Source organism: Crocodylus siamensis, chromosome 6, assembly GCF_052110815.1.
Source record: "Crocodylus siamensis isolate JL-2025a chromosome 6, ASM5211081v1, whole genome shotgun sequence".
NCBI lineage: Eukaryota > Metazoa > Chordata > Crocodylia > Crocodylidae > Crocodylus > Crocodylus siamensis.
The window spans coordinates 8,837,880-8,860,862 of NC_143400.1; the positions used below are offsets into that span (position 1 = coordinate 8,837,880).

General features: G+C 50.3%; 1 protein-coding gene across 1 annotated transcript; it reads left to right on the top strand.

Moving 5' to 3' along the window:
- Nucleotides 1-334: 334 nt before the first annotated feature.
- On the top strand, nucleotides 335-8,467 carry LOC149860894 (keratin, type II cytoskeletal cochleal-like). The gene is made up of 9 exons (XM_090054255.1): nucleotides 335-973; nucleotides 2,159-2,373; nucleotides 3,256-3,316; nucleotides 3,603-3,698; nucleotides 3,960-4,124; nucleotides 4,738-4,863; nucleotides 5,331-5,551; nucleotides 7,350-7,381; nucleotides 8,118-8,467. The coding sequence occupies exons 1-9, from the start codon at nucleotides 335-337 to the stop codon at nucleotides 8,465-8,467; spliced, it is 1,905 nt and encodes a 634-aa protein (XP_089910381.1).
- The last annotated feature ends 14,516 nt before the right edge of the window (nucleotides 8,468-22,983 follow it).

Sequence of the window (22,983 nt, forward strand, 5' to 3'; positions counted from 1 at the left end):
TAAGGATCTGAGAGAGGACAAAAAAGAGTTTAAGTACATTATTGGGAGTATAGCCTCCCAGTCAACGTAAAAGTCTGCAATCCTTCTTAGTCACTGCAAGCTGCTGTTGGGTAGGTATTGCATTATTCACCCACGTCAAGTGCAGGAACACAATAACTTGGCATCCTCCTCAGCACCCAGGCAAACCCAGCCCAGCTCCTGGAGCAGATAAAAGGGAGCCTCTCCAGCCCCAGAGTCAGAGGGACTTTCCTCCATCCTCCCTGCACTCAACTCCTTGCAGCACAGCTCCAGTGACCCTTCTCTCCATTTGTATCTCAGCTTGAGAGGAGCAGCCATGGCTCTGCAGCCATGTACTAAATCCATTGGAGGCAGCAGAAGAGTCTATAGCTCATGCTCTGCCATTGGTGGTGGTGGTGGAGGGGGGAGCAGAGTCAGGAGCAGCTACAGCTCATTTTCCTCCCGGGGCTATGGAGGTGGTGGACGGTGTGGTGGTTTCAGCAGCAGGAGCTATGGCGGAGGCGGAAGCGGAAGGATTTCCTCTGGGTTTTATGGCGGAGGATATGGCTGCCGAGGTGTTGGCTTTGGTGGCGGGGCAATGGGTTATGGAGGAGCTGGTGGCTTTGGAGGAGGAAGCTGCATTGGAGGAGGACTAGGTGGCTATGGAGGAGGCATGGGAGGTGGCTTTGGTGGAGGTAGCTTTGGTGGAGGTGGCTTCGGTGGTGGTGGCATGGGACCAGTGATTGGCGGTGGACCTGTGGGTGGCTTTGGCAGTGGCAGTATAGGATTTGGTGGCTTTGGTGGACCTGGGAGTGGTGGCCCTGGGTTCCCTAGAGGCATCCAACCTGTTCAGGTGGATCCCAGCCTCCTGAGGCCAGTCCATGTGGAGATTGACCCCCAGATCCAGCAGGTGAAGAATCACGAGAAGGAGCAGATTAAGACCCTCAACAACCAGTTTGCCAACTTCATTGACAAGGTGAGGAGATGGGGCAGCACGTGCAGCATGGGTACTTCGAGCTGCTTTGCCTGTGTGTACAAGACTTGGTGTTTCCAGGTCTATGCTGTTAGGAAAGGCAGAATGAGAGAGGTTTTTCTATTGATCTTTGGTCAGGGACTTGATTGAATACTTCAGCCACAGATTCTGCTACCCCAAGCAATGCTTCTGTTTTAGCTGGTGCATGCTGTAGCGGGTGAAGTTGTAGCCATTATGTCACCTTCAGCCTCCCTTAGCAGGTTTCACTATTGCATATGTTTCTTGCCAAGCTGAACCATGGGACTTCCATTGGGCTGTTAGTAGGCTGAAATATTCAGCTTCTTCAAACTTGCTGGCCTTTTTTACAATAGTGCTAGATCTGTCATCTCAAGTTCCCCTGGCTGGTGAACTTTTTAGAGGGACCCCTGAAAGTATGCTAGAGTATGGAATGGGGGAATGTGGAAGGAAAATATTCTTGCGCATGTGTCCACCACAAAATGCTGGAATGGTATACCTGCAAAAATTGCAAACCTTTCCTCCTGGGGTGCTGGCATTTAAAAATATGGGGAGGAGAAAATTGCAAGAAAAGCGAGTTGAAATATTTCAGTTTGCTTATTACATTCCCAGAATGTCAGAGTTTTCTGAACTGTGTTCAATATCATTGAATCATAGAAACATAGAAAATGAGGGTTGGAAGGTATGGGGTGTGGGGTGGCAACTGGCAACTGCCCACAGGCACCACCGATACCGCCAGTGGCGCCTTTTTGCTCTCTCTGTCTATGTGCACACGCACGTACCCCCTACGCGTTGCAAATAGCCAAGGCTTTGTCTACTCAAGTCTTAAAAACTTCCATGTATAGAGACTCCACCACTTCTTTGGGTAGCCTTTTCCAGTGCTTTACTACCCTCCTAGTGAGGAGGTTTTTCCTAATATCTAACTAACCACAGCTTCCCTTGCTGCTATGTGAGCCCATTGCTCCTTGTTCTGTCCTCTGTCCCCACTGAGAACGGTCCAACTCCATCCTCTTTGCAACCTCCCTCCTATGTGCCTAATATCTTGAAAGTACTGTACAGCTCTAATGTTATTTTGCAACTTCCTTGCTTTTCTGATTCAACCGGATCCTTTCTTGACTGTGTTCTTCTGGACTGGATCAAGTATGGCTTATCTCTCTGCCTGTTGTGTTTCAGGTCCGGTTTTTGGAGCAACAAAATAAGGTTCTGTCCACAAAGTGGGAGCTCCTCCAACAGCAAGGAGATAGTGGTCCAAGGAGAAACCTTGATATCTTGTTTGAAAATTATATCCAGAACTTGAGGAGGCAGCTGGACTCTGTCCTTGCTCAGAGAGAACAGCTGGAGTCAGAACTGCAGAACATGCAAGCCTATGTTGAAGACTACAAGAACAAGTAAGTGGGAAAGAAACCATTTGCAGACACTCCAGATCCAACCTGCTTGTTTTTTCAGGATGTTCTTTCCCAAGTATCAACTTTCAGATAGCAGCAAGGAGTTGGAAGTGTCCCTGTGGGGAGGGAGGTTTCCACATAGAGAAAAAACAAATGAATACTTTTCTGCCATGGGAAGTCAATAAGGGTCGATCAGCGAATTTTCACTCTAATGTTCAAGACCTCTTTACAAAACATGCCTCATAGCAAATGTATGGAATACATATAAATCCCACTTAGACACCTAGGTTGTTCACATTACACTTGGCTTATGGGACATTACAAAACAAAGTAAGTTTTTTGTCCGAGCAAGAAAGGAAACAATTGAGAGAGATGTACAAGTCCAAAAGGCTCAGCCTTTCAGGCTATTCTTCTTCAACTTATTAATAGCAAGTATTGGTTGAGGATGCCAGTCTGGCCCAAGAGATTCAGACACCTCTTTGTTATCCAAAATGTGTGTGTTTGTGTGTGTGGTAGGGGTGTAGGAGCAGAGATTTCCAGGCAGAAGGTGCCTATGGAAAGTGTAAGTATTAATTTATACTTACAATATGCATGACCTAGTTTGATCTACGGGCCTCAGACCAAGTAAAGGACGGACACGCAGGGGTGAAGCTCTGGTAAAGCATGGCATGGAGCTGAAGGATGTAAAATTAGACACGAGCTAAATGCTGACCGTTCCCCTGTAGTTTGGATATAGATGGTGGCCCTTGACATTGCACTGGACTTGCGCCCATAATATGCTCTCTCCGTCTGCGTGCGTGTACATCGGTGTGTGTGAGAATCAGTTTGTTGGTGCCTTACTCAGTAAAAGGCAGACAAGCCGACTCACCTCTTTACCTTGAACAGGTACGAAGAAGAAATCAACAGGCGCACGACTGCCGAGAATGACTTTGTGGTGCTGAAGAAGGTAAGCGATGCAGCTAATGAAAGGGCACGGGGGACAGGACGCACCAAAAAACACCCGCGTTTGGGAGCTGTGGGCTCTCTGTGACTGGGAAACCCAATTAGAAAACAACATAATGTCCACGTGTCTCCCGCTGAAGCACTTGCAGTGTCTAGCACTGAAGGCTCTTGCCGTAAGAACACGGTTTAAGGACCTGGAAGCAAGGTTTCTCTCCAGATAATGCAGGCTGCGGCTCAGGGCTGTTCCCAAGAGACTAAAGAATTTTCTGTCCCTTCGATCTTTCTTTCAGGACGTGGACAATGCCTACATGGCTAAAGTAGACTTGGAAGCAAGGGTGGGAACCCTGACTGATGAAATCAACTTCCTGAGATACATATTTGAGGAGGTAAGGAGCTCCCCCTTCTCTTGGTCAGCTGGCAATAGAGCTGAATCATTTTGACCAGCTCTCGCCTGAGCTGTTGTGATAAAAACATGAAACAGGAGCTGTTGGGATCTCTGTGCTGCAAGTAAGATCTGTCGTCTGATAACCCTAAATCTACAAAAGCATATTTCTGGTCTAGTTCAAAACGGCGGGAAAGTGGTACAGCAGAGCAATAGCACACCTGAAACACTCGGCAGCGCTGACTAGTGCGTTAATGCTTTGCAGGAGCTGGCTCAGATGCAGACGATAAGTCGCGACTTGTCTGTGGTGGTGTCTATGGATAACAGCAGGTTCCTAGATCTGGACAGCATCATTGAGGACGTCAGGCGTCAATATGAAACCATCGCTCGCAACAGCAGGGCGGAAGCTGAGGCATGGTACCAGAGCAGGGTGAGTAATACATTAGTGGGTGAACCAGACAGGCTAAGCTTGCTGCTGATTGACCTAAATGCTGGTCGTTTAGAAAGAAAAACACACAGAAAAGCTTCCCTTTTAGTTTAAGGTGCACAAAGTCCTGCTGCCCTCATTGGTGTCCTTGCTGCTGCAGGAAATCTGCAGAGGACCAAAGGGGTGGGATATGGGTATGGGACATTCATGCACATCTTGCTGCACAGTCTGTGGTTTTCCCATAAAAAATCCACATGGTTTTTCCTGGCTCCCAGTACCTGAGCAAACTCCATTTATGAATGCTTCAGTGATCCATGACAGACCCAGGAACTGATCCTGGCACTGCCCGTCCCACCGTGGGGTAATCCTTGGGAAACCAGTGGGTGCACACTGGAGTAACGGAGACTTGTCTCGATTTAAACTGGCATAACTGAGAGCAGTATGTGTCCCACAGCCTATAAAACTCATATATTCCTTCAAGCTCAGCCCCTACGTAGCAATGGGACAATACTGGTGAGCACTATTGCCTGTAGCCACAACACACCTAGCCACGAAGAAGTTGTTTGCAGGGCCCCGGGCGCTGTGCTGAATAGGTTGTTCTGTGTGTGACACTCAGTATGAAGAGCTGCAGAACACAGCGGGACGACATGGGGACAACCTGCGCAACACCAAGCAAGAGATCCAGGAGCTGACCAGGGGTATCCAGAGGATGCGATCGGAGATTGAGAACGTGAAGAAGCAGGTAAGGGCCGTGTGCTCTTCATCCATACCGCGCTGGCACTGGGTATGGGTATGGGGCTGGGCCCAGCGATAGCATTCCCAGGGACTACCTGCGGCGGCAGTCGAGATCTGGCTGGTGCCAGAAGCCTCCAGGCCACACTCCTGGTAAGGAGTGCCTTGCATTGGGTGAGCTCTGAGCAGCTTGGGCATCTTGTTGTCCTGTTTTGATGGGGACCGGTCAGAACGGACACTTGATGGAAAGCAGAGATTTGCCAGAATAAAAGTGTGTGTTAGAACAGGTCCACACTGAGTGGAAACTCCTCCCAACTTTTGAACTTCAGCAATACATTTCCTTTTTTTCCCAAAGAACATGTGGAGTAAGACCCTTTCTCTGTCCCAAGTTCCAGCCAGCCTTGTTCCACCCTTGATAACTATGACAGAGGGAAGGTCCCACAGGAAAACTGAGATGTCTCCCTTTTCCTCTTTCAGTGTCAGCAGCTGCAGGCAGCCATTGCAGAGGCTGAGGAGCGGGGTGAGATGGCCCTCAAGGATGCTAGGTGCAAGCTGGAAGAGCTCGAGTGTGCCCTGCACAAAGACAAGGAGGAGCTGGCTCGCTTGCTGAAGGAATACCAGGAGCTACTGAACACCAAGATTGCCCTGGATATAGAGATTGCCATGTACAGGAAGCTGCTGGAAGGGGAAGAGTGCAGGTGAGTGCCGTACCCAGGTGATCTGGCTGAGGTGGGATGTCCTTACATAGGCAGGATTCTCAGCAGGAGCAGAAAAGTTGTAGTTCCAGTGCATCAAGGAGCAATGAGTTGATGGATCCCACTTGAACATATGGCCCTCTGCCCTTTAAATTTCACTGTTGAGGGGACAGGTGTAATGAGTGCAAGTTTGAAGCAGACACAAGAATGTAGGCGCTGCTATTTACTGAGTCAGCCTGGGGTCCACGTTGCCCAGTAAATGGTCCATCTTGCCCAGTGGCAGACAGCGGATGCTGAAAGGGAGAGTGGACTGGGTCTGACCAGGGTTTTTTTCCACTGTTTCTCTCTCACTTACAGCCTCCAGCATTTATGGTCTAAGACTTAGGTGACTGGTAGGAGAGGCACGGGGTAGGGCACATGCCCCCCCCGACAGGGCTGTCCCCACCACCAAAGCCACTGGTGGCATCTGTGGATGATCACCAGCTCAGCCGATGCTGCCTACACCGCCGGCAGCCTCTGTGGGTGCCCCCCCACAGACTCAGGAGGCACCAGTTGCCCATGGTCTAGGAAGTTCTGATTCTGGGGCTGTGCCCCTAAGTCCCATGCTCAGGAGCTAGGGATGCCTCTATCAGTCCATACAATAAACCCTGGGGTCCATGTTGCCCAGTAAATGTCCATTTTGCCCAGCGGCAGAGAGCGAATAATGAAAGGGAGAGTGGATTGGGTCTGACCAGGGTTTTTTCCAATGTGCCTCTCTCACGTGCAGTCTCCAGCATTTAAAGTTTAGGAAGTTTTGATTCTGGGGCTGTGCCCCGAAGTCCCATGCTCAGTAGCTAGTGATGCCCCTATCAGTCCGTGCAACAAAACCTGTGAGAACACTGGAGCCGCTAATAATACCCTCAAAACCATCCAGACTTGCTGCAGTGTCTGCGGCAAGTGCTGCTCAGTACCAGTCATACATCATTTCTGTGCTCAGGATTGTTCTGGGAGCTGTTTTGGAGTTTCTGGGGGGCATTGAACAGGTTGTTGTGGAAGAAAGCCCTGCATGAATGGTGCTCGTGTCCTTGTGACATTTCTCTAGTATATGATCTTAGATGAGCTTGAGATGGAAACCCTTGGGCTGAACTGCTTTTTTGACTGTTGCACGGCTGTCTCTGCAACAGAATTCCTCCCTCTGCAGTTCACTGCCCCACCTTAAATGGTGACTGCTGGTCATTGAAGACAGGCCTCTGCTTCATTTGTCTGGGTGTTTGGGGAAGGGCTGGTAACTCCAAGGGAAATGAAATGGCCTGTTACTATCTCAATCTGTATTGCTTGATATGTGCAACATTGTGCGTTTTGCCCTTCTCATGATAACGGCAGTTGTGATGCCTGTATTGCCGCATTTGCTAAAGACATGTAATCCAAAAGATCTAGCTGAATATACATGTTCTAAATGTAGCGGTTTCTAAACGCAGTGATTTCTAATGTAAAGAGCACAGTGAGCAACAAACATATCTAGAGGGTTTTTACCCCATTTAAAGGGATAGCTCTGGATGCATGTACCTTAAAGGAGTCCCAGCTGCCATTGGCCTTAATGGCAACACTGCAACATGGCAGGGACCTGTGTGGCAATATGAATCGGACTCCCTCTGTCTGAAATAGTTCAAAGCTGAGTGGAGTTAATAGAAGTTGGAAAAAAAGGGGTGCTCAGGGAACGGTATTGCACTACAGAGGTGAAGTTCACAGCTGGGTGGGTCTCAGTGTCAGCAGGACTTATTTCCACGGGGTGACTGACCTCTCTCTTCCTTCCCCCGCACAGGCTGAGTCACGATATGTCCAACGTGAATGTCTGTAAGTACTTGCCTCTTTGCTTTAGCGTGGGTAATTGCTGGAGCTGGGTTCCTGTGGTTGCTAAATGCCTACCTGAGTAGGGTGTTCCCACTGTTCCTCTCTTTGAGCCATCGAGTGACATAAGAACATAAGAACAGCCGTGTCCTGGGTCAGACCATAGGTCCATTTTGCCCTGTCTCACGTATCACACAGCAGCAGAGAGCGGATGCTAAAAGGGAGAGTGGACTGGGTCTGATCAGGGATGTTCCCACTGTTACTCTCTTACTTGCAGGCTCTGGCATACACGGTCTAGGTAGTTCTATATCAGTCTCCCGTTATTGCTGTGTTTTCTGCTGTCACACCCTCTCTAGACTCCCTTAGCATTTTGAGCTCACTGCTGCACCCTGGTGTGTGGGTTGATAGTATATCCCTAGATGTCCTTTTTTCTTTTGAAACCTGGAACTCTGATCCACAGTGATCCTATGGTACCTCCCTTACCCGCTGAAAAATCTGCCCTATTGGATTTGATGCAGTCTCTGATGTAGCGTGCCTCTTCCCTGCCTGTATGACCTCTTCCGTCATTCCGGTGTGATTTTTATCCAGATATTACAGCATCCCATTGATTATCCTCATTCCAGCATTTTTCAGAGAGACCCCTTCTGTCATGGCCATTCTTTGGTGCTAAGCATTCAAGTCTTCCCACCTTTGCTTTTCTGCGTGACTTCTGAGTGGTGACCAACCTGTGCTTCCCTTTCAGCGGTGGTGGGCAGGACCACCATTTCTGGAGGCCACGGAGGAATTGGTGGTGGATTCGGAGGCGGAAGTGGATTTGGAGGCGGAAGTGGATTCGGAGGTGGAAGCGGATTTGGAGGAGGATGTGGAATTGGAGGTGGCATTGGAGGAGGTGCAATCGGAGGAGGAGGCATGGTAGGAGGCGGGTTCGGAGGCAGCTGTGTCAGTGGAGGTGGCATGGTCAGCGGTGGCTACTCCTCTGGAAGCGGAAGAGGCTTCAGCTGTGGCGGAGGCAGCACTGGGGGTGGATCCTCCTCATCTGTCAGGAGATGCACCACGACCACCACCGTCAAATCTTCAGGGGGAAGGTGCTAAGCCTGGCAATCCTTCTTCCCAGGGCAGGAAAGTTTTCTTCTGCTCTCCTGGCTGCAGCACAGCCCCTCTCCACCCAGTCCTGGCATCCAGAAAAGAAACGAACTGTGCCCCTTGCCACTTAGTGCCCTCTGTATACCCTCTGCCAACTGCCCGTGTTCCTCGGGGGAGCCATGTGAGAAGACACCTCCACCATGGGCCTGGGTTTTCAGCAAGCTCCAGAGTCTTGTGCAGACCTAAGCAATGTTGAAAAGTTAGGGAGCTGTGCCAGGAAACACATCCCTGGAGGCTAGCAGTTAGCAGAGGGTGGATGAAGGGAGGAGCGCTCTTCCTCTCTCGCTGTGCTGTATCTGTTGAGCTGTTGTGACTGCCCTGTGGCAATGTGTATAAAACTCCTTCTTCCCTTCTCTTTCCTGAGTCTTCTTCAATGGTCACGTTTCCTTGGGTCCTCTAGTTTACTGCATCGCATGTCCTGCATTTACTCGCCTTACAAACAGCAGTAGGCCATGCTTTCCCATGTTGAAGTCACAATCCAACCCAGTCAGAACGGAAGAGAAGGAAACTTCTCTGCAGGTGTCTAGAGAGGTCAATACATCCGCTATCTGGAACGAGTAGGCAGATGCATTATTTGGGCAACCCCAGGTGTACTCTAGCCAACATTGCCCGAAACGTGTGGGTATTAATCCTGCTTGTGTCCTCTCTATTGTTAGTTGTACTCCATTTTGCCTGATGTGTGCATGGCTTATTTTTAAGGTAACCGAGCAAAATGTTCTCGCAAAGGCTTCTGTATGCAGAATGTGCTTGTATTGTCATTGTCTCCTTACCTCTTTTGCTCATGGTCTGTCCCGTTTTCTAGGGGTACGGCCCTTCTCAATAAATTGCAGACAAGTCAACTGATGTTTCTGTGTCCTTATTATTGCACAAGGTTTTTTGTGCCTTTTGAGGGGACCCTGGCAGAAAATGAGGAGCCGCTCTTTTCATTAGAGAAGTGAGATACAATGAGGCTTTTGGCCAGATTCTCCTTTGGTGCAAACTGCTGGTGCTTTATTAAACAAAATAGGCCACATGCCAATTGTGCCTTCGCATGTGCCTGTTAGCTTGTGGAAAAGTTGCTTGGATCACTATATATGAGCTGTAATCACTTGTGTGCCCACAGCACAAGCATACCCTCACATGACACACTGCTGCCGTAAAACGAGAGTCCCAATCTTGTAGTCAGGGCAAATCCTATGACAAGCAAATCTTAACATCACCCACTGGAGATTATGAAAGTGTCTGCACAGCTGGCTTACATGCATATCGTGGCTGGAGTAGTTTTTTGAAGTGAGTGAAATTCCCCCACAGAAGAGTGTAGCTGCATTATTCAATTTGATGGGAGACAAAACATATTGAAGCCAGGAAGCAGAACACTTAAAGAAATTGCGAGGATTGCCCAGGTGCACCTGGGTCTCAAACCATGGGTTATTACAGAAAGGTTCAGGTTCCACAAAAGGAGTCAAGGTAAATCTATATCCTTTTTTGTCACTCAGCTAAGGAATCTGTCTGAATATGGCAATTGAAAGGGTGGACTTAGTGAGGCCCCCAGAGACAGATGTGCATGTGGGCCACTCCATGATGCCATACAAAGGAAAATTTTAATGGAGGAAGAAGACCTCACTTTTAAATGTGCTGTTGAAAATGGAATAGCTATGGATGTCGCCGCAAAAGATGCCCTAGCATTGCATGCTGGCGTGCCTACGGAAATAGGAATAAGCGAGCTATTAAATATGCCACGGCAGAGCCAGAGCAGGCAACAGCCTGGTGTGTACTGCTGGTGTGCAAAAGGGTCTTGCGCCCCAACTAATGGCTCGTGTAAGAAGCACAAGTGCAGGCGCCGTAGTAAAACCAGACCTGTCCAGGGAGTGTGCCGCGCTCAGAGCAGTAAGAAGCAGAGGGCGGTAAGGTGTAGAAAAGGGAATAAGGAAGCTTTGGTTTGCAATTATGGGATTATGAATGGCAGCTTGAGGTTGTGAGTGCTCAGGCAGGCCTTTATCCTATTTAACACGTCAGGGCCTGAGATGGCCATGTGGCACCCATGGTGGGCACTGGGCGCCTGCCCTATGTGCCTGCTCTGAAGGGAGCGGGAACCAGAGCCCGAGAGGGGAAGACCAGGGCCCCGAGTCTAAGAGGGCGAGTGCAGGGCCCAGAGCCTAGGAGTACAAGACTGGGGCCCAGAGCCCAAAAAGCTGAGACCGGGGCCCAGAGCCTGATGTGGCAGGCTGGTCGTGGGCTCACTGGCAGCTCGGTTTCTTAGGTGTCTTGTCCTCTTGGCCTCCGGGCCCCAGTCTCCCCTTCTGAGCCTCTACACAGTCTTTGGGGCTGCTCGCCCTCTGTCTCCTTGGGGTTGGCTCCCGCGCACACAGTCTGTTGGTTGCAGGATCCGACTTCCATCTCATAGCCCAGTCTGGCAGCAAAAGTGGCAGCGCCTCCCTAGGCACCCCTTGCAGCCTCTGAGCCTCCCCTCGCAGCCGCTCTGCCCCCACTGCTTCCTCCAGGGCCCTGGAGCCAGCCGGTTGCTCCCTGGCTCTCTCCCCTTCAGGAATTACATTAGACCTATGCAGAGCAAGCAGTGCACATGGGCACCTAAGGTGGTTTGGCATTGCCACTTCGACCAACTGTGAGGTACGGGTGTGAGTGCCATATGACGTGCAGCAGCAACAGCTGGAGCCCCATCTGTGGTTGGGCCATCAACTTTGTGACCTGCAGTGACAATAGGTAATGCTACACCAGAGAGTAGCAATGCCAACCAGCCAGGACCTGATGATGTTGAGCTGCCTATGTCTGATGAGGAGACACGGATGAAGGTGGGCCACCCCCTTAGGACAGTGTGCAAGGGAATGGAAGCCACTATGCCAGAAGGAAACACCATCGAGAACCTGATGCAGAGGGCACCTTCTCAGAGAAGCAGAGACACAGATGATTGATGCCACCCAGCAAAGAAGTGCAAGCCACGGGAGAGTAATGTGGTCTGTGCGCTGTGCTGCTATTATTTTGAAAGGCGGGGAGGGGAGGCGGGGGTGAGATATGAGACATCTCAATGTGTTGAATCTGCACATGTGGGGATTCTCCACAAGTGTGCCGGGGCATCCTGGGGTGCTGCCAGATCCCCTTAAGGGCACCACAAGGCATGAGCAGATAAGCGGATAAGCCAGACTCAGGCGTGTGCCTGTCTGAAGGATGCCTGACCTTACGTGCTCCTGTTTAAGCCGCTAAGCACCGTCAGAGATAAAACAGGTTTTGAAATTGGGTGCCACTCAGTCCACAAAAGTCACGAGGGCTGGCTTAAGCCCAGTGAGGTATGCCTTGAGTCCAAAAATAGGTTGAGAGCCACTATTACTAAAGTTACTTTTGGCTGAATTTGCTTATGCCAATGCAGGTATAGTTTTGCTTCTGTTTCTGATCTATTGTGTGCCTGCTTGTCTTGGCAGCACTCTTTCCCACACTTCTGTCTGGAGTCATTAATTTATGAAGGCCTTGGGACAAATATAACAATGAGCCTCTTCCCTTTTGACAGGTCTTAATCATCCACAAATCAGGTGATCCTTTCTTCTGTGATTTGCTCATCTGCTTCCCCTGGGTTTTTCTCTCATCTCCAAATTCACAGCACTGCAGACTGTTTTGAACCTTCACAGCACTTGCTTTTTCTTGAGACCTGAAGAAGAACACCTTGCTCCCGAAAGCTTGTCTAAATCTCTCCGCCATGCAGTTGGTAGGGCAGTGCAAAGCTTTGGGTGCTGATTCGCTTTGGAGAAGATTCGGGCCTATTCGGTGCTTGAATCTCCAAATCTGAATCGAATCAGGAGACCAATAAAAAGGTCCGAATTAATTCGAAGCTCTCTGACTTGATTCGGAAAAGATTTAGAGAGCTTTGATGATTCAGACAGTCCCTGCCCGCTGCAGCAGGGGGCTGGAGCCAGACTTGGAGCTGGTAAGTAGGGGGTGGGGGAGAGACGAGGGGAACATGGGGGGACCCCTGCCAGGTCCCATACCCTGCCTGCTCCCCCAGCCACCCTATGGCTGCCCTGCCTGCCCCAGCTCCTGGCACTTAAAAAAAACCAACCGTACTCACTGGGTGCAGCTGGGTAGGTGAGCAATCCCAGCTGCCCCCCACCTCATGGGGGGCTCTGCATGATCCCCCTGACCTCCACCCCCTGCTCCTCCAGCCCCTCCCATGGCTGCCCTGCCTGCCCCAGCTCCAGCCCTTTAAGAAAAAAAAACCTGAAAAAACCCCCAGGACTCACCAGCTCCTGTAGCAGCTATGGGGGACTCGTGTAGCGCCCCCAACATGGTGTGGGGCAGTGGGGATCACCCCCCGCCAGGCAGAAACCAGTGAGTTTAGGGTTTTGGGGTATTTTTTTCCTTAAAGGGCCGGGGCTGGGGTGGGTGCGGCAGCCATGAAGGGGTGGGGGCTTGTGCAGAGCCCCACACACAGTGTGGGACAGTGGGGAGCTGTGGGGATTGCCCCTATGCCCGGCAGCACCCGGTGAATCAGAGCTTTTCTTTTCAAAGTGCTGGAGCTGGGATGGGTGGGACAGCAATTGCCGGGGTGGGAGAGCGGGCAGGGGATGGGCCTGGCCTGGGTGATTCAGGGATTTGGCAGCAGCTGAATCACTGAATCAGATTCAGCTGAATCGATTTGGGACAGTGATTTGAATCACTGAATCGAATCACTGTCCCCTGAATTGGCCAAATCCAAAGCAAATACTAGCTGCTTTGCACAGGCCTAGAAATTTCATAGTTTCATAGTAGCTAAGGTCAGGAGGGACCCGACAGATCATCTAGCCTGACCCCTGCCACAGGCGGGAATGAATGCTGGGTTCACAAGACCCCAGAGAGGTGATCGTCCAACCTCCTCTTGAACTTGCCCGAGGTAGGGGCAAGGACCACTTTCCTGGGAAGTTGGTTCCAGATTTTGGCCACCCTGACTCTAACATATTGCCTTCTGATCTCTAACCTAAACCTATTCTCCATCAGCTTATTACCATTGCTCCTCGTCACCCCAGGTGGTGCTGGGGAGAAAAGGGCTCTACTTGTTTGCTGTTGATCTCCCCTGATGAGTTTGTAGGCAACCACCAGGTCCCCCTTCAGCCTCCTCTTGCTGAGGCTGAACAGGTTCAGGTCTCTCAGTCTCTCCTCATAGGGCCTGTCCTGCTGCCCTCTCACCAAGTGGGCGGCCCTCCTCTGAACCCTCTCCAGGCTGGCCACATCCCTCTTGAAGTGCGGCGCCCAGTACTGGACGCAGTACTCCAACTGAGGCCTGACCAAATTCGCATAGAGGGGGAGGATCACCTCTCTGGACGGGCTTGAGATGCATCTTTGGATGCATGACAAGGTATGGCTGGCCTTGCTGGCTGCGGTCTGGCATTGGCGGCCTACGTTCATCTTGGAGTCAATAACGACTCCAAGATCCTTTTCCGCCTCTGTGCTTTCAAGGAGGGAACTCCCCAGCCTGTCTGTGTGCTGTGGATTCCTTCTCCCCAGGTGCAGCACCCTGCATTTGTCTACGTTGAACCCCATCCTATTCTCGTCTGCCCACTTTTGTAGTCTGTCTAAATCTAGTTGCAGCCTCTCTCTCCCTTCAAGTGTGTCCACCTCGCCCCACATCTTAGTGTCATCAGCAAACTTGGACAGTGTGCTTTCCACCCCCTCGCCCAAGTCGCTGATGAAGATGTTAAACAGTGCGGGCCCGAAGACCGAGCCCTGGGGGGCTCCACTGCCCACATCTCACCAGTTTGAGTACATCCTATCCACCACTACTCTCTGGGTGCACCCCATCAGCCAATTTTTTACCCATCCAACTGTGCAGGCATCAATGCCACAGTTGCTTAATTTATTGATGAGAATGGGGTGAGAGACGGTGTCAAAGGCCTTCTTAAAGTCCAGAAAGACTACGTCCACAGTGACACCATCATCCAAGGATTTACTTACTTAGTCATAAAAGGCAACCAGGGTGGTCAGGCAGGACCTGCCTTTGATGAACCCAGGCTGATTGCCCCTGAGCATGATCTCCCCAGCAGGCCCCACACAGATGCGCTCCTTGATGATTCTCTCCAAGATCTTTCTGAGCACCGAGGTGAGGCTTACAGGTCTATAGTTACCTGGGTCCTCCTTCCTCCCTTTCTTGAAAATTGGGACCACATTAGCCAGTTTCCAATCCCCTGGCACCTGGCTAGGTGACCACGAATGCTCATACAGCTGGGCCGAGGGCTCCACGATGACCCCTGCCAGCTCCCTCAATACCCTTGGGTGGAGGGCATCTGGACCTGCAGATTTAAAAATATCTAGCCTTTCTAGAAGATCCCTAACTACATCTGCACTGACTGAAGGCCTGACAGAGCTGTCCCCAAGATTGTCGCTAGCTCTGGTAGGTGGGATATCCTGGTGCGTGTTCAAGAAAACAGAGGCAAAGAAACTGTTAAAATTACCAGCTTTCTTGTCTGGCGTAGCCACAAGATTACCGTTTGCGTCATGCAGGGGCCCTACATTGCCTGGTGCCCTCTTCTTGCTCCCAATGTACTTGAAAAAGGACTTTTTGTTGTCCTTAATCCTGGACGCCAGCTGAGCTCCATCTGTGCCTTGGCCTTCCTAATAGCCCTCCTACACTCACGGGCCGAGGAGGAGTACTCCTCTTTGGTGATAGCTCCTCCCTTCCACTGGTTGTACGCTCACCTTTTAGTCCTCAGGCATTGCTGAATGCCCTTGCTGAGCCAAGGGGGTTTCTGAGCACTCTTACCCCCCTTGCTTCTCTCAGGGACTGTTATCCTTTGGGCCTGGAGGACTGCCCTCTTAAGGTACGACCATCCCTTGGGGACTCCCATCTTCTCTACCTTCTGGGCCTTCAGTACCTCCCCCACTAGTTTCCTAAGCTCATTGAAGTTGCCCTTTCTGAAGTCAAGGGCTTTAGTCTTGGTGTGAGCCCTTGACACCCTGCATTGGATAATGAAATCCAGCAGGTGATGATCGCTATTGCCCAGGTGGTCAAGGACCTGCCGTCCCCTCACCAGGTCATCCCCTGTGGCCAGGACCAGGTCCAGCAAGGCGTTACCCCTAGTGGGGCTGTGCACTTCCTGGATAAGGTGAAGGTCCTGTAATACAGCCAGGAACCTATGCGAGTGGTCAGACCTGGCTGGAGTTGGTCCAATCAAAGATATCACCTGCAAAAATATCACCTGCAAGTACACAAGGGTTGTTCATCAGGGTCTGGAGAACGTCTGTTCACTGGAGCGCCCCAAGGAAAAACAAGGACCAACGGTCATAAACTCCTACAAGACTGTTTTAGGCCGGACATAACTAAAAATGTCTTTACTGTCTGAGCCCCCAAGACCTGGAACAGACTCCCTCCAGATGTGGTGCAGGCACCTACTCTGGACTCATTCAAGAAACGCTTGGATGCTTATCTTGCTGGGGTCTTTTGATCCTAGCTGGCTTCCTGCCCCTGGGGCAGGGGGCTGGACTTGATGATCCTCGAGGTCCCTTCCAGCCCTAACATCTATGAAATCTATGAAAAATCCTCGCCTCCCCTTTGGTACTTTCTCTGGAGCCCCACAAACTAGTGAAAACAAGGTAAACTATGAACTAAAATCTTGGTTTAATCTATGCAAATTTATCTGCAGTTAGTGTGTCTTATGTACAGATACGATTCAGAAAAAGCAAACAGGTGCTGGAGCTGCATGCACCCCCCAAAAACTGGAAACAGGTTTCATGAGTTGACCTAAAGCAATGCATTGTGGGGGTTGTAGTGATAGAAATTATAATGTATAGATGCTCCCTTAACAGGAGACTACAGGAGTTGGGAATTGGGACATGGTCCCTGATGGAGAGGTTACTTTGGAGTCAGCTAGTGAAAGACAAGCCAAGGGCCTGCAGCCTTGCATACTGTTCATTGAACTGGTGGTCACGGCATGGTGTCAGGAGCGGTGAATGGGAAAGATCTTCAAAGAATTAAGTTCCATATTGAAGAAGTTGGAAACGGAGGGACGGTAGAGCAATGCAGACATGGGGAAGGCCTCTGTAGGTGATCGTCCTGTATGGTTAAGTAAAGGAACAGATAGTCCTGGAAGTTTTGCAACCTCCACCTGCCCTTCTGATGTCAGACAATCTGGCAGAGCCCCCCCACAGGGCATTCAGACAAAGGTCTGAGTGGGAGGCAGCCACCACAAGTCAAGAGGAAGCAGTGCCACCTCCTGTGTCTTGCACATAATGCTTCTGTAACCCTAGCCACAGCGCTACCTGCAGCCATGCCTGGATTTAGCATCCTGGGGTGTCAAATAGCCTCAATCAACCTCCCAGTCCCTAAAGCTGGGGCCACCTCTCCATGGAGTGCTTTCTTGTGGCTTCCCCACACACTGGAGTTCATACAGTCTAGCTAAGTACACAGTTTATTTTTACAAAACAGTCCACATATGAATGAGGTTAACGGCAGAACAGGATATGAGTCATCTAGTTGTTGAAGGCAGGTATCAATGAATTAAATACTCTGTGCCAACTGGATCAAGGACATCCTCTTTGCGACTGCAGTGAAGTTCAGCAGGAGCACATGGGGTGAACAAGACACCAGCTCTGCTTCACCCTGGCACCACAATAACCATGGCTGGTGAGTCCTGCTCTCTGCCAGAGTCTCATGGGGAAGAGCCGCTCTCCTCTGCTCCAGCTGTCTGTAGCATCTGCAGAAAAACACACACTCTCCCCGCTCCCCTAAAGCACCTTTCTCCAATTCCCAGACACAGCCCCTTGTGCTGACAACTGAACCAAACCTGGGTTTATCACCCACCGGGCCCCAGGCTGGTTCTCAGTTACCTCTCCCCAGAGCCTTCCCAGATCAACACCTTGTCCTCCTAGGCAAGTCTACCTTGTTGCCCTTTTTCTTCCACATGGGTCCTTCTGCCTTACAGAGGGAAAAAAGGATATCAGGATGTCATCTCCCCATCACTAAGGGCAGGTTCACTTTACAGGCAGGCTGCAGGGTGGTTCCTCCCAGAGCGCTGTGGTCCCGGGGCTCCTTCCCTTCTCCGAGCCTGGCCGAGTCCCCCGGGGCCGAGTGCCCTCCCCTCCCCTGCCTCAGGAGCCAAACAAAAACATGCATATGCTCTTTCAAGCAACAACTTTCTGCAAACTTTCCCACTCAGCCTTTACAGGGAGCTTGAGCCCTGTTGCAAATCCAGCAGCAGCTGTTACACTTTTCCCCTCTGATGCAGCTGCATCACACTGCTGGCTCATGTCAGGTCAGTCTGTGGTCTACCAAGACTCCCAGATCCTTCTCTGTAGTGCTCTTGTCCAGGCATGTGTCATCCATTCTGCATTTGTATTTTGGATTACTCTTTCTGAGATGCAGCACCTTGCATGTGTCAGCCCTGAGCATCATCCTATTAGCACCAGCCCAATATCCCAGGCTGCCATGATCCATCTCAGTTGTTCTGTTAGAAATATTATTAAAAATGCATTATCAATAGCTGTTAGCTCCCATCAATAGTGTTGTCCTCTGAATAAGCATGGCTGCCAGCCCTCCTTGTCTCCTTAATGAGAGAGGGAAGGGGGGGGTTGGAAACTGAAGGAAAAACTCCAAGAGCTCTCTGTACTAAGGTATCATTCTCTCTTTGTTCCGCAAATTTACTATCTCTTTGTTACACTAAATCACACTTTCTTTCATAGCTCCCACAGTTCTTAGGCTAAGATAAGAGTAATTGCCATTTTAGCCTTCAGGTTGAACCTTGAGTAACCTTGGGTCCCTTTTAAGCACGCGCAATAACCTAATACATATTAAGCCTATCCGCCCCGCATACTTAAGTAGTTAATTATAATACACATGGGATGCATGATCTGACGTATTCTCATGCATGTTTGTATGAACCGGAAATGAGTTGTAAGAGTTCCTGTTTCTGTACACGTGCCAGAAGAGAGGGGATAAAAGCCTGCTAATGATTGTGCTCGGGGGGGGGGCAGAGGGTTTTGATCTTTTGTCTTCTCCCTCTGACCCTATTTGCAAATATATACCTTTTGTCTCACCAACAATGTGTGCCTAAGGATTTGTTATTCAATGAGCCTCCAAAGAAAACGAACCGAGAGAGAGTTTTTTTTACCTCAATCTGGCGCCCAACGTGGGGCTTTCTTTGGTTGACTCCGGAGTTCGTCAGCACATCGTCTCTGCCCCCCTGGGGGGTTTGCGCGCCGAGCCTTTCTTTTTGGCTCGCCCGGAGGGGGGGCTTGAGGTGTGAGCCGGGACATCCGGAACACTAAGGGCTCCTATGCAAATTTTGGTTTTTTTGGAGTCTCCAGGTACACATTTTTGGCTTTGGATCGAGATCTCTGGGGTATCTGAGTGAGTATACGAATTCCCTTTGCCCAATTTGGTTCTGGGTCCGGAGCAGGAGGTGTGCATGTTCTCATGGTAAATCATCTGCTGTAAGGGTCTTTTTGGTATTTGGTGTGCCTTGGGTGCACTTTTGTGGGCAAAATGGGTACGGTTAGCTCCCGTATAGAAAACACGGATACCCCTCTAAGGTGCTTATTACGTCATTTTAATAAATTTGCAAGGCCGGCCGATTACGGAATAAAAATGAAAAAAGGTGATTTAACTAAGTTTTGTCAACTCGAGTGGCCAACATTTGGGGTCCACTGGACCCCGAAAGGATCCTTTGTGCTAAAAGAAGTGATAGCTATCCATGAAATTGTTATGCAAAATGGGTATTGGAATCAGTTTCCTTATATTGATTGTTGGTTGTGGGTGGTTCAAAATCAGCCACCTTGGATTAAGAATTACTTAGTAAAGTCTCATGTGATGCTTGTTAAGAAAAAGACTCGGAGGGGGGCGCCTGTACTTCCTGAGTCTAATGAGGGGGGGAATTCTGAATTGGCTGAGTACCGGACCCGTGCTCCGGTTGCCCTGTCGGGTAGCGAAGATGAGTCAGACGCCTCCTCAGCATCCAGTCCTTCTGCACCACCGCCCCCTCCCTTAGAGAGACCACCACCGACGTACCAAGGCATACCTAATGAGTTAGAGCGTGAGCCTCAGCCAAGTGCCTCATCTGAATCAGGAAATAAGGGTTATTATTTGCGCAAGCCTGTAGAGTCACAGCCGGTGTTGAACTGTCCGATGCGAGAGGTTATTGGGGAAGGAGGCACTGCAACTTTTGTCTACACCCCATTTAGCACTTCAGATTTATTTAACTGGAAGAATCAGAGCCCCTCTTTTCGTGAAGACCCTGAAAAGATGAGGGATTTGTTCCGATCTATTGGGCAGACTCATCGACCCACTTGGGCTGATGTCCAGATGATGCTCCAGACCCTCCTAACCCCGGAGGAGAGGAGATTAGTGTTAGGTACAGCAGAGCGTATTGCGACAGCCAGAGTTGAGTTAGAGGGTGCTGCTGGTCGTACTCTGCGTGATACCTTCCCTGTAGAAGAGCCGAGATGGGATAATCACACTGCCGAAGGCAGAGAGCTGAGTGCACGGTATCTGGGAATTATAGTGGAAGCAATGGGAAAGGCAGTGCCTCGGGTTACCAATCTGTCTAAGTTGTATGAAGTGAGACAGGGAAGAGAGGAGGATCCCTCAGGTTTCCTCGGGAGGCTGTATGAGGCGTTTCGCAGGTTTTCGGATCTGGATCCAGAAGCCCCAGATAACCAGCGCATGGTAAATCTTATGTTTATTGGTCAATCTGCTGCTGATATCCGTAAGAAGTTACAGAAAACTGAGGGAGGTGCTGGGAAACCGATTTCAGAGCTGGTGGAAATTGCATATAAGGTGTATGGGAATCGTGAGCAAGTGCAGGAGCGCAAGGAGGATAAAAAGGCTCAGCGACAGATGGCAGCACTAGCAGCTGCTATAACTGGAGGGAACTCTGAAAAGGCTGGGATGCAGAAGGGGAAAGGAGAAAGAGTGGGAGCAGACGTTTGTGCTTATTGCAAAGAGAAAGGACACTGGAAAAGGGAATGCCCGAAGTTGAAGGAGAAGAGAGAGAGGGAACCGAGAGGTCACCTCATGCGGGCAGAAGACAAGGGTGAGGATTCAGAATGAAGGGGACAGGGATCTAAGACCACTACCCTTCGGGTTGGAGCCCGAGAAGATCCCATGGTAACCATTAGGGTTGGTGGCAAAAACTTTGAAGCCTTGGTGGATACTGGGGCTACATTTTCAATGATTCCAGAAAACCCCCCCTGTGCAGGAACTAGTGAACAGCATGTACTTGTGGAAGGGATTGAGGGAATGCAAACCCGACTCCCTGTTTGTAAACCACTCCTCACCAAAGTGGGGGACCATTTGCTCGAGCACTCCTTTGTGTATTCTCCAAGTTGCCCGGTTGCACTCCTTGGGCGGGACTTACTCACAAAATTGCAAGCTGAGATCTTTTTCAGAGACGATCAGATGGTGGTCCAGCTACCTGTCAAGCAGAGCTCGAACTATCAGATGGCTCTCCTGGAGGACCGACGCCCTGCAGTAAGTCCAGAAGATCACATGACTGGAGTAGACCCCTCGGTATGGGCTGATGGAACCCGTGCGCGAGCTAAGTTCGTCTCCCCGGTAAGGATCGTACTCAAGGATGGGGAGGGGCCCGTTCGGGTAAAGCAGTACCCACTCAGCCGAGCGGCCAGAGCTGGACTCAAGCCGTTAATAGAGAAATACAAGAGGTACGGATGGCTAGTGGAAGGGTCTTCACCCTATAACACCCCCATTCTTGGAGTGCCAAAGGCAGATGGGGTCTCATACAGACTGGTCCAAGACTTACGGGCAGTAAATAAGAAGGTCCTTTCAGACCATCCTGTAGTCCCGAACCCTCACACGATTTTGACACAAGTACCGGGGGAAGCTGAAATATTTTCAGTGCTAGATTTGAAAGATGCTTTCTTCTCTATTCCCCTTCACCGAGACAGTCAAAAATTGTTTGCTTTTGAATGGGAGGATCCAGACACCTTCCATAAAGCCCAACTCATGTGGACAGTTCTCCCACAAGGATTCGTAGCAGCCCCTCATATTTTCGGACTTGCCCTTCAGAAGGACTTGGAGGAGTGGAAGGGATCACACCCCGCAGTGACTCTCCTCCAGTATGTGGATGACCTGCTAGTTGCAAGCCCAAACTTGCAGCTCTGTGAGGAAGCCACCAGGTCACTCCTAAACACTCTGGGGGAAAAAGGATATAAAGTTTCTAGAGAGAAAGCCCAGATATGTCAGCCTGAAGTCACATTTTTGGGATATAAGCTCTCAAAAGGAGTCAGAGCCCTAAGTGCAGATCGCATACAGGCAATCCAAGGTCTAACCCCACCTAAGTCACCCAAGGAGCTGCGGGCATTCCTAGGGCTAACTGGGTTCTGTCGACTATGGACACCAGATTATGGTGGGAAGGCTAGACCACTGTATGACTCACTGACTAAGGAGAGTCTCACTAAATGGAAATGGAATAAAGAAATGCAGCATGCCTTTGATCTGCTTAAAGCAGCATTAACCCAGCCCCCTGCCCTGGCCATCCCAAACAGTAAAAAGCCATATCGACTGTATGTTCATGAGAATCGAGGGGTCGCATCAGGGGTGCTGACACAGCCATCGGGCCCGACCTGGAGACCCGTGGGATATTACTCAAAGGTTCTAGATCCAGTGGCACTCGGGTGGCCAGCCTGTCTTCGGGCTGTGGCAGCCACAGCAGTGGTTGTTGAAGAAGCCCAGAAGATAGTCATGGGTGCGGATATGGAAATACTCACTCCTCATGGAGTTCCCCAGATCCTAGGGACTGAGGGAGGGAAATTTCTTAACCCCTCCAGACAATCACGGTATGAGATATTTTTGCTCTCTAATCCAGGACTTACTTTCAAACATACTACAGCCTTAAACCCTGCAACCTTGCTGCCAGAGCCAGGGAAACCGATGCATGACTGCCTTGAGGTCCTAAATCAAACCACACAGGTGCGACCTGATCTTGCTGAGGACCCAATTGAGGACCCAGATGTTGAATACTTCGTAGACGGCTCCAGCTCTGTCATCGATGGAAAAAGACGAACAGGATGTGCAGTGGTAACCTTGGATAAGGTAGTATGGAGGGAGTCATTGCCGAGCTCATGGTCGGCACAGGCCGCAGAACTCACTGCGCTCACCCGAGCATTACAGCTGGGGACAGACCAGCGGGTTAATATATACACTGACTCTCGCTATGCTTTTTCTACAGTCCATGCACACGGACTATTGTGGAAAGAAAGGGGTTTTATTACGGCCTCTGGGAATAAAATTGCTAATGGCCCCCAGATTATCAAGCTACTAGAGGCACTCCACCAGCCTAAAGAGGTAGCAGTCATTCATGTGCGGGCCCATGGGAAGGCTGCTGAGGAAAAGCATAAGCTTGGAAATGCAAAGGCTGATTCAGCAGCAAAGGAAGCTGCATTTATTGGGGGAGAAGCGGAGGAGGTATCCAAGCAGGCCATGTCCCATGCCATATGGCCAGACATCCAAGATTTAGTCCCACAGTATTCCCCTGAAGAAGATAAATTTGCACAAAGAG

What these genes read in the sequence shown, in the direction of transcription:
- LOC149860894 (XM_090054255.1), top strand. Translation starts at nt 335, where the DNA reads ATGGCTCTGCAGCCATGTACTAAATCCATTGGAGGCAGCAGAAGAGTC. An exon ending in TTGCCAACTTCATTGACAAG is followed by an intron (nt 974 to 2,158) that starts GTGAGGAGATGG and finishes GTTGTGTTTCAG; the next exon opens with GTCCGGTTTTTGGAGCAACA. An exon ending in TGAGATACATATTTGAGGAG is followed by an intron (nt 3,699 to 3,959) that starts GTAAGGAGCTCC and finishes AATGCTTTGCAG; the next exon opens with GAGCTGGCTCAGATGCAGAC.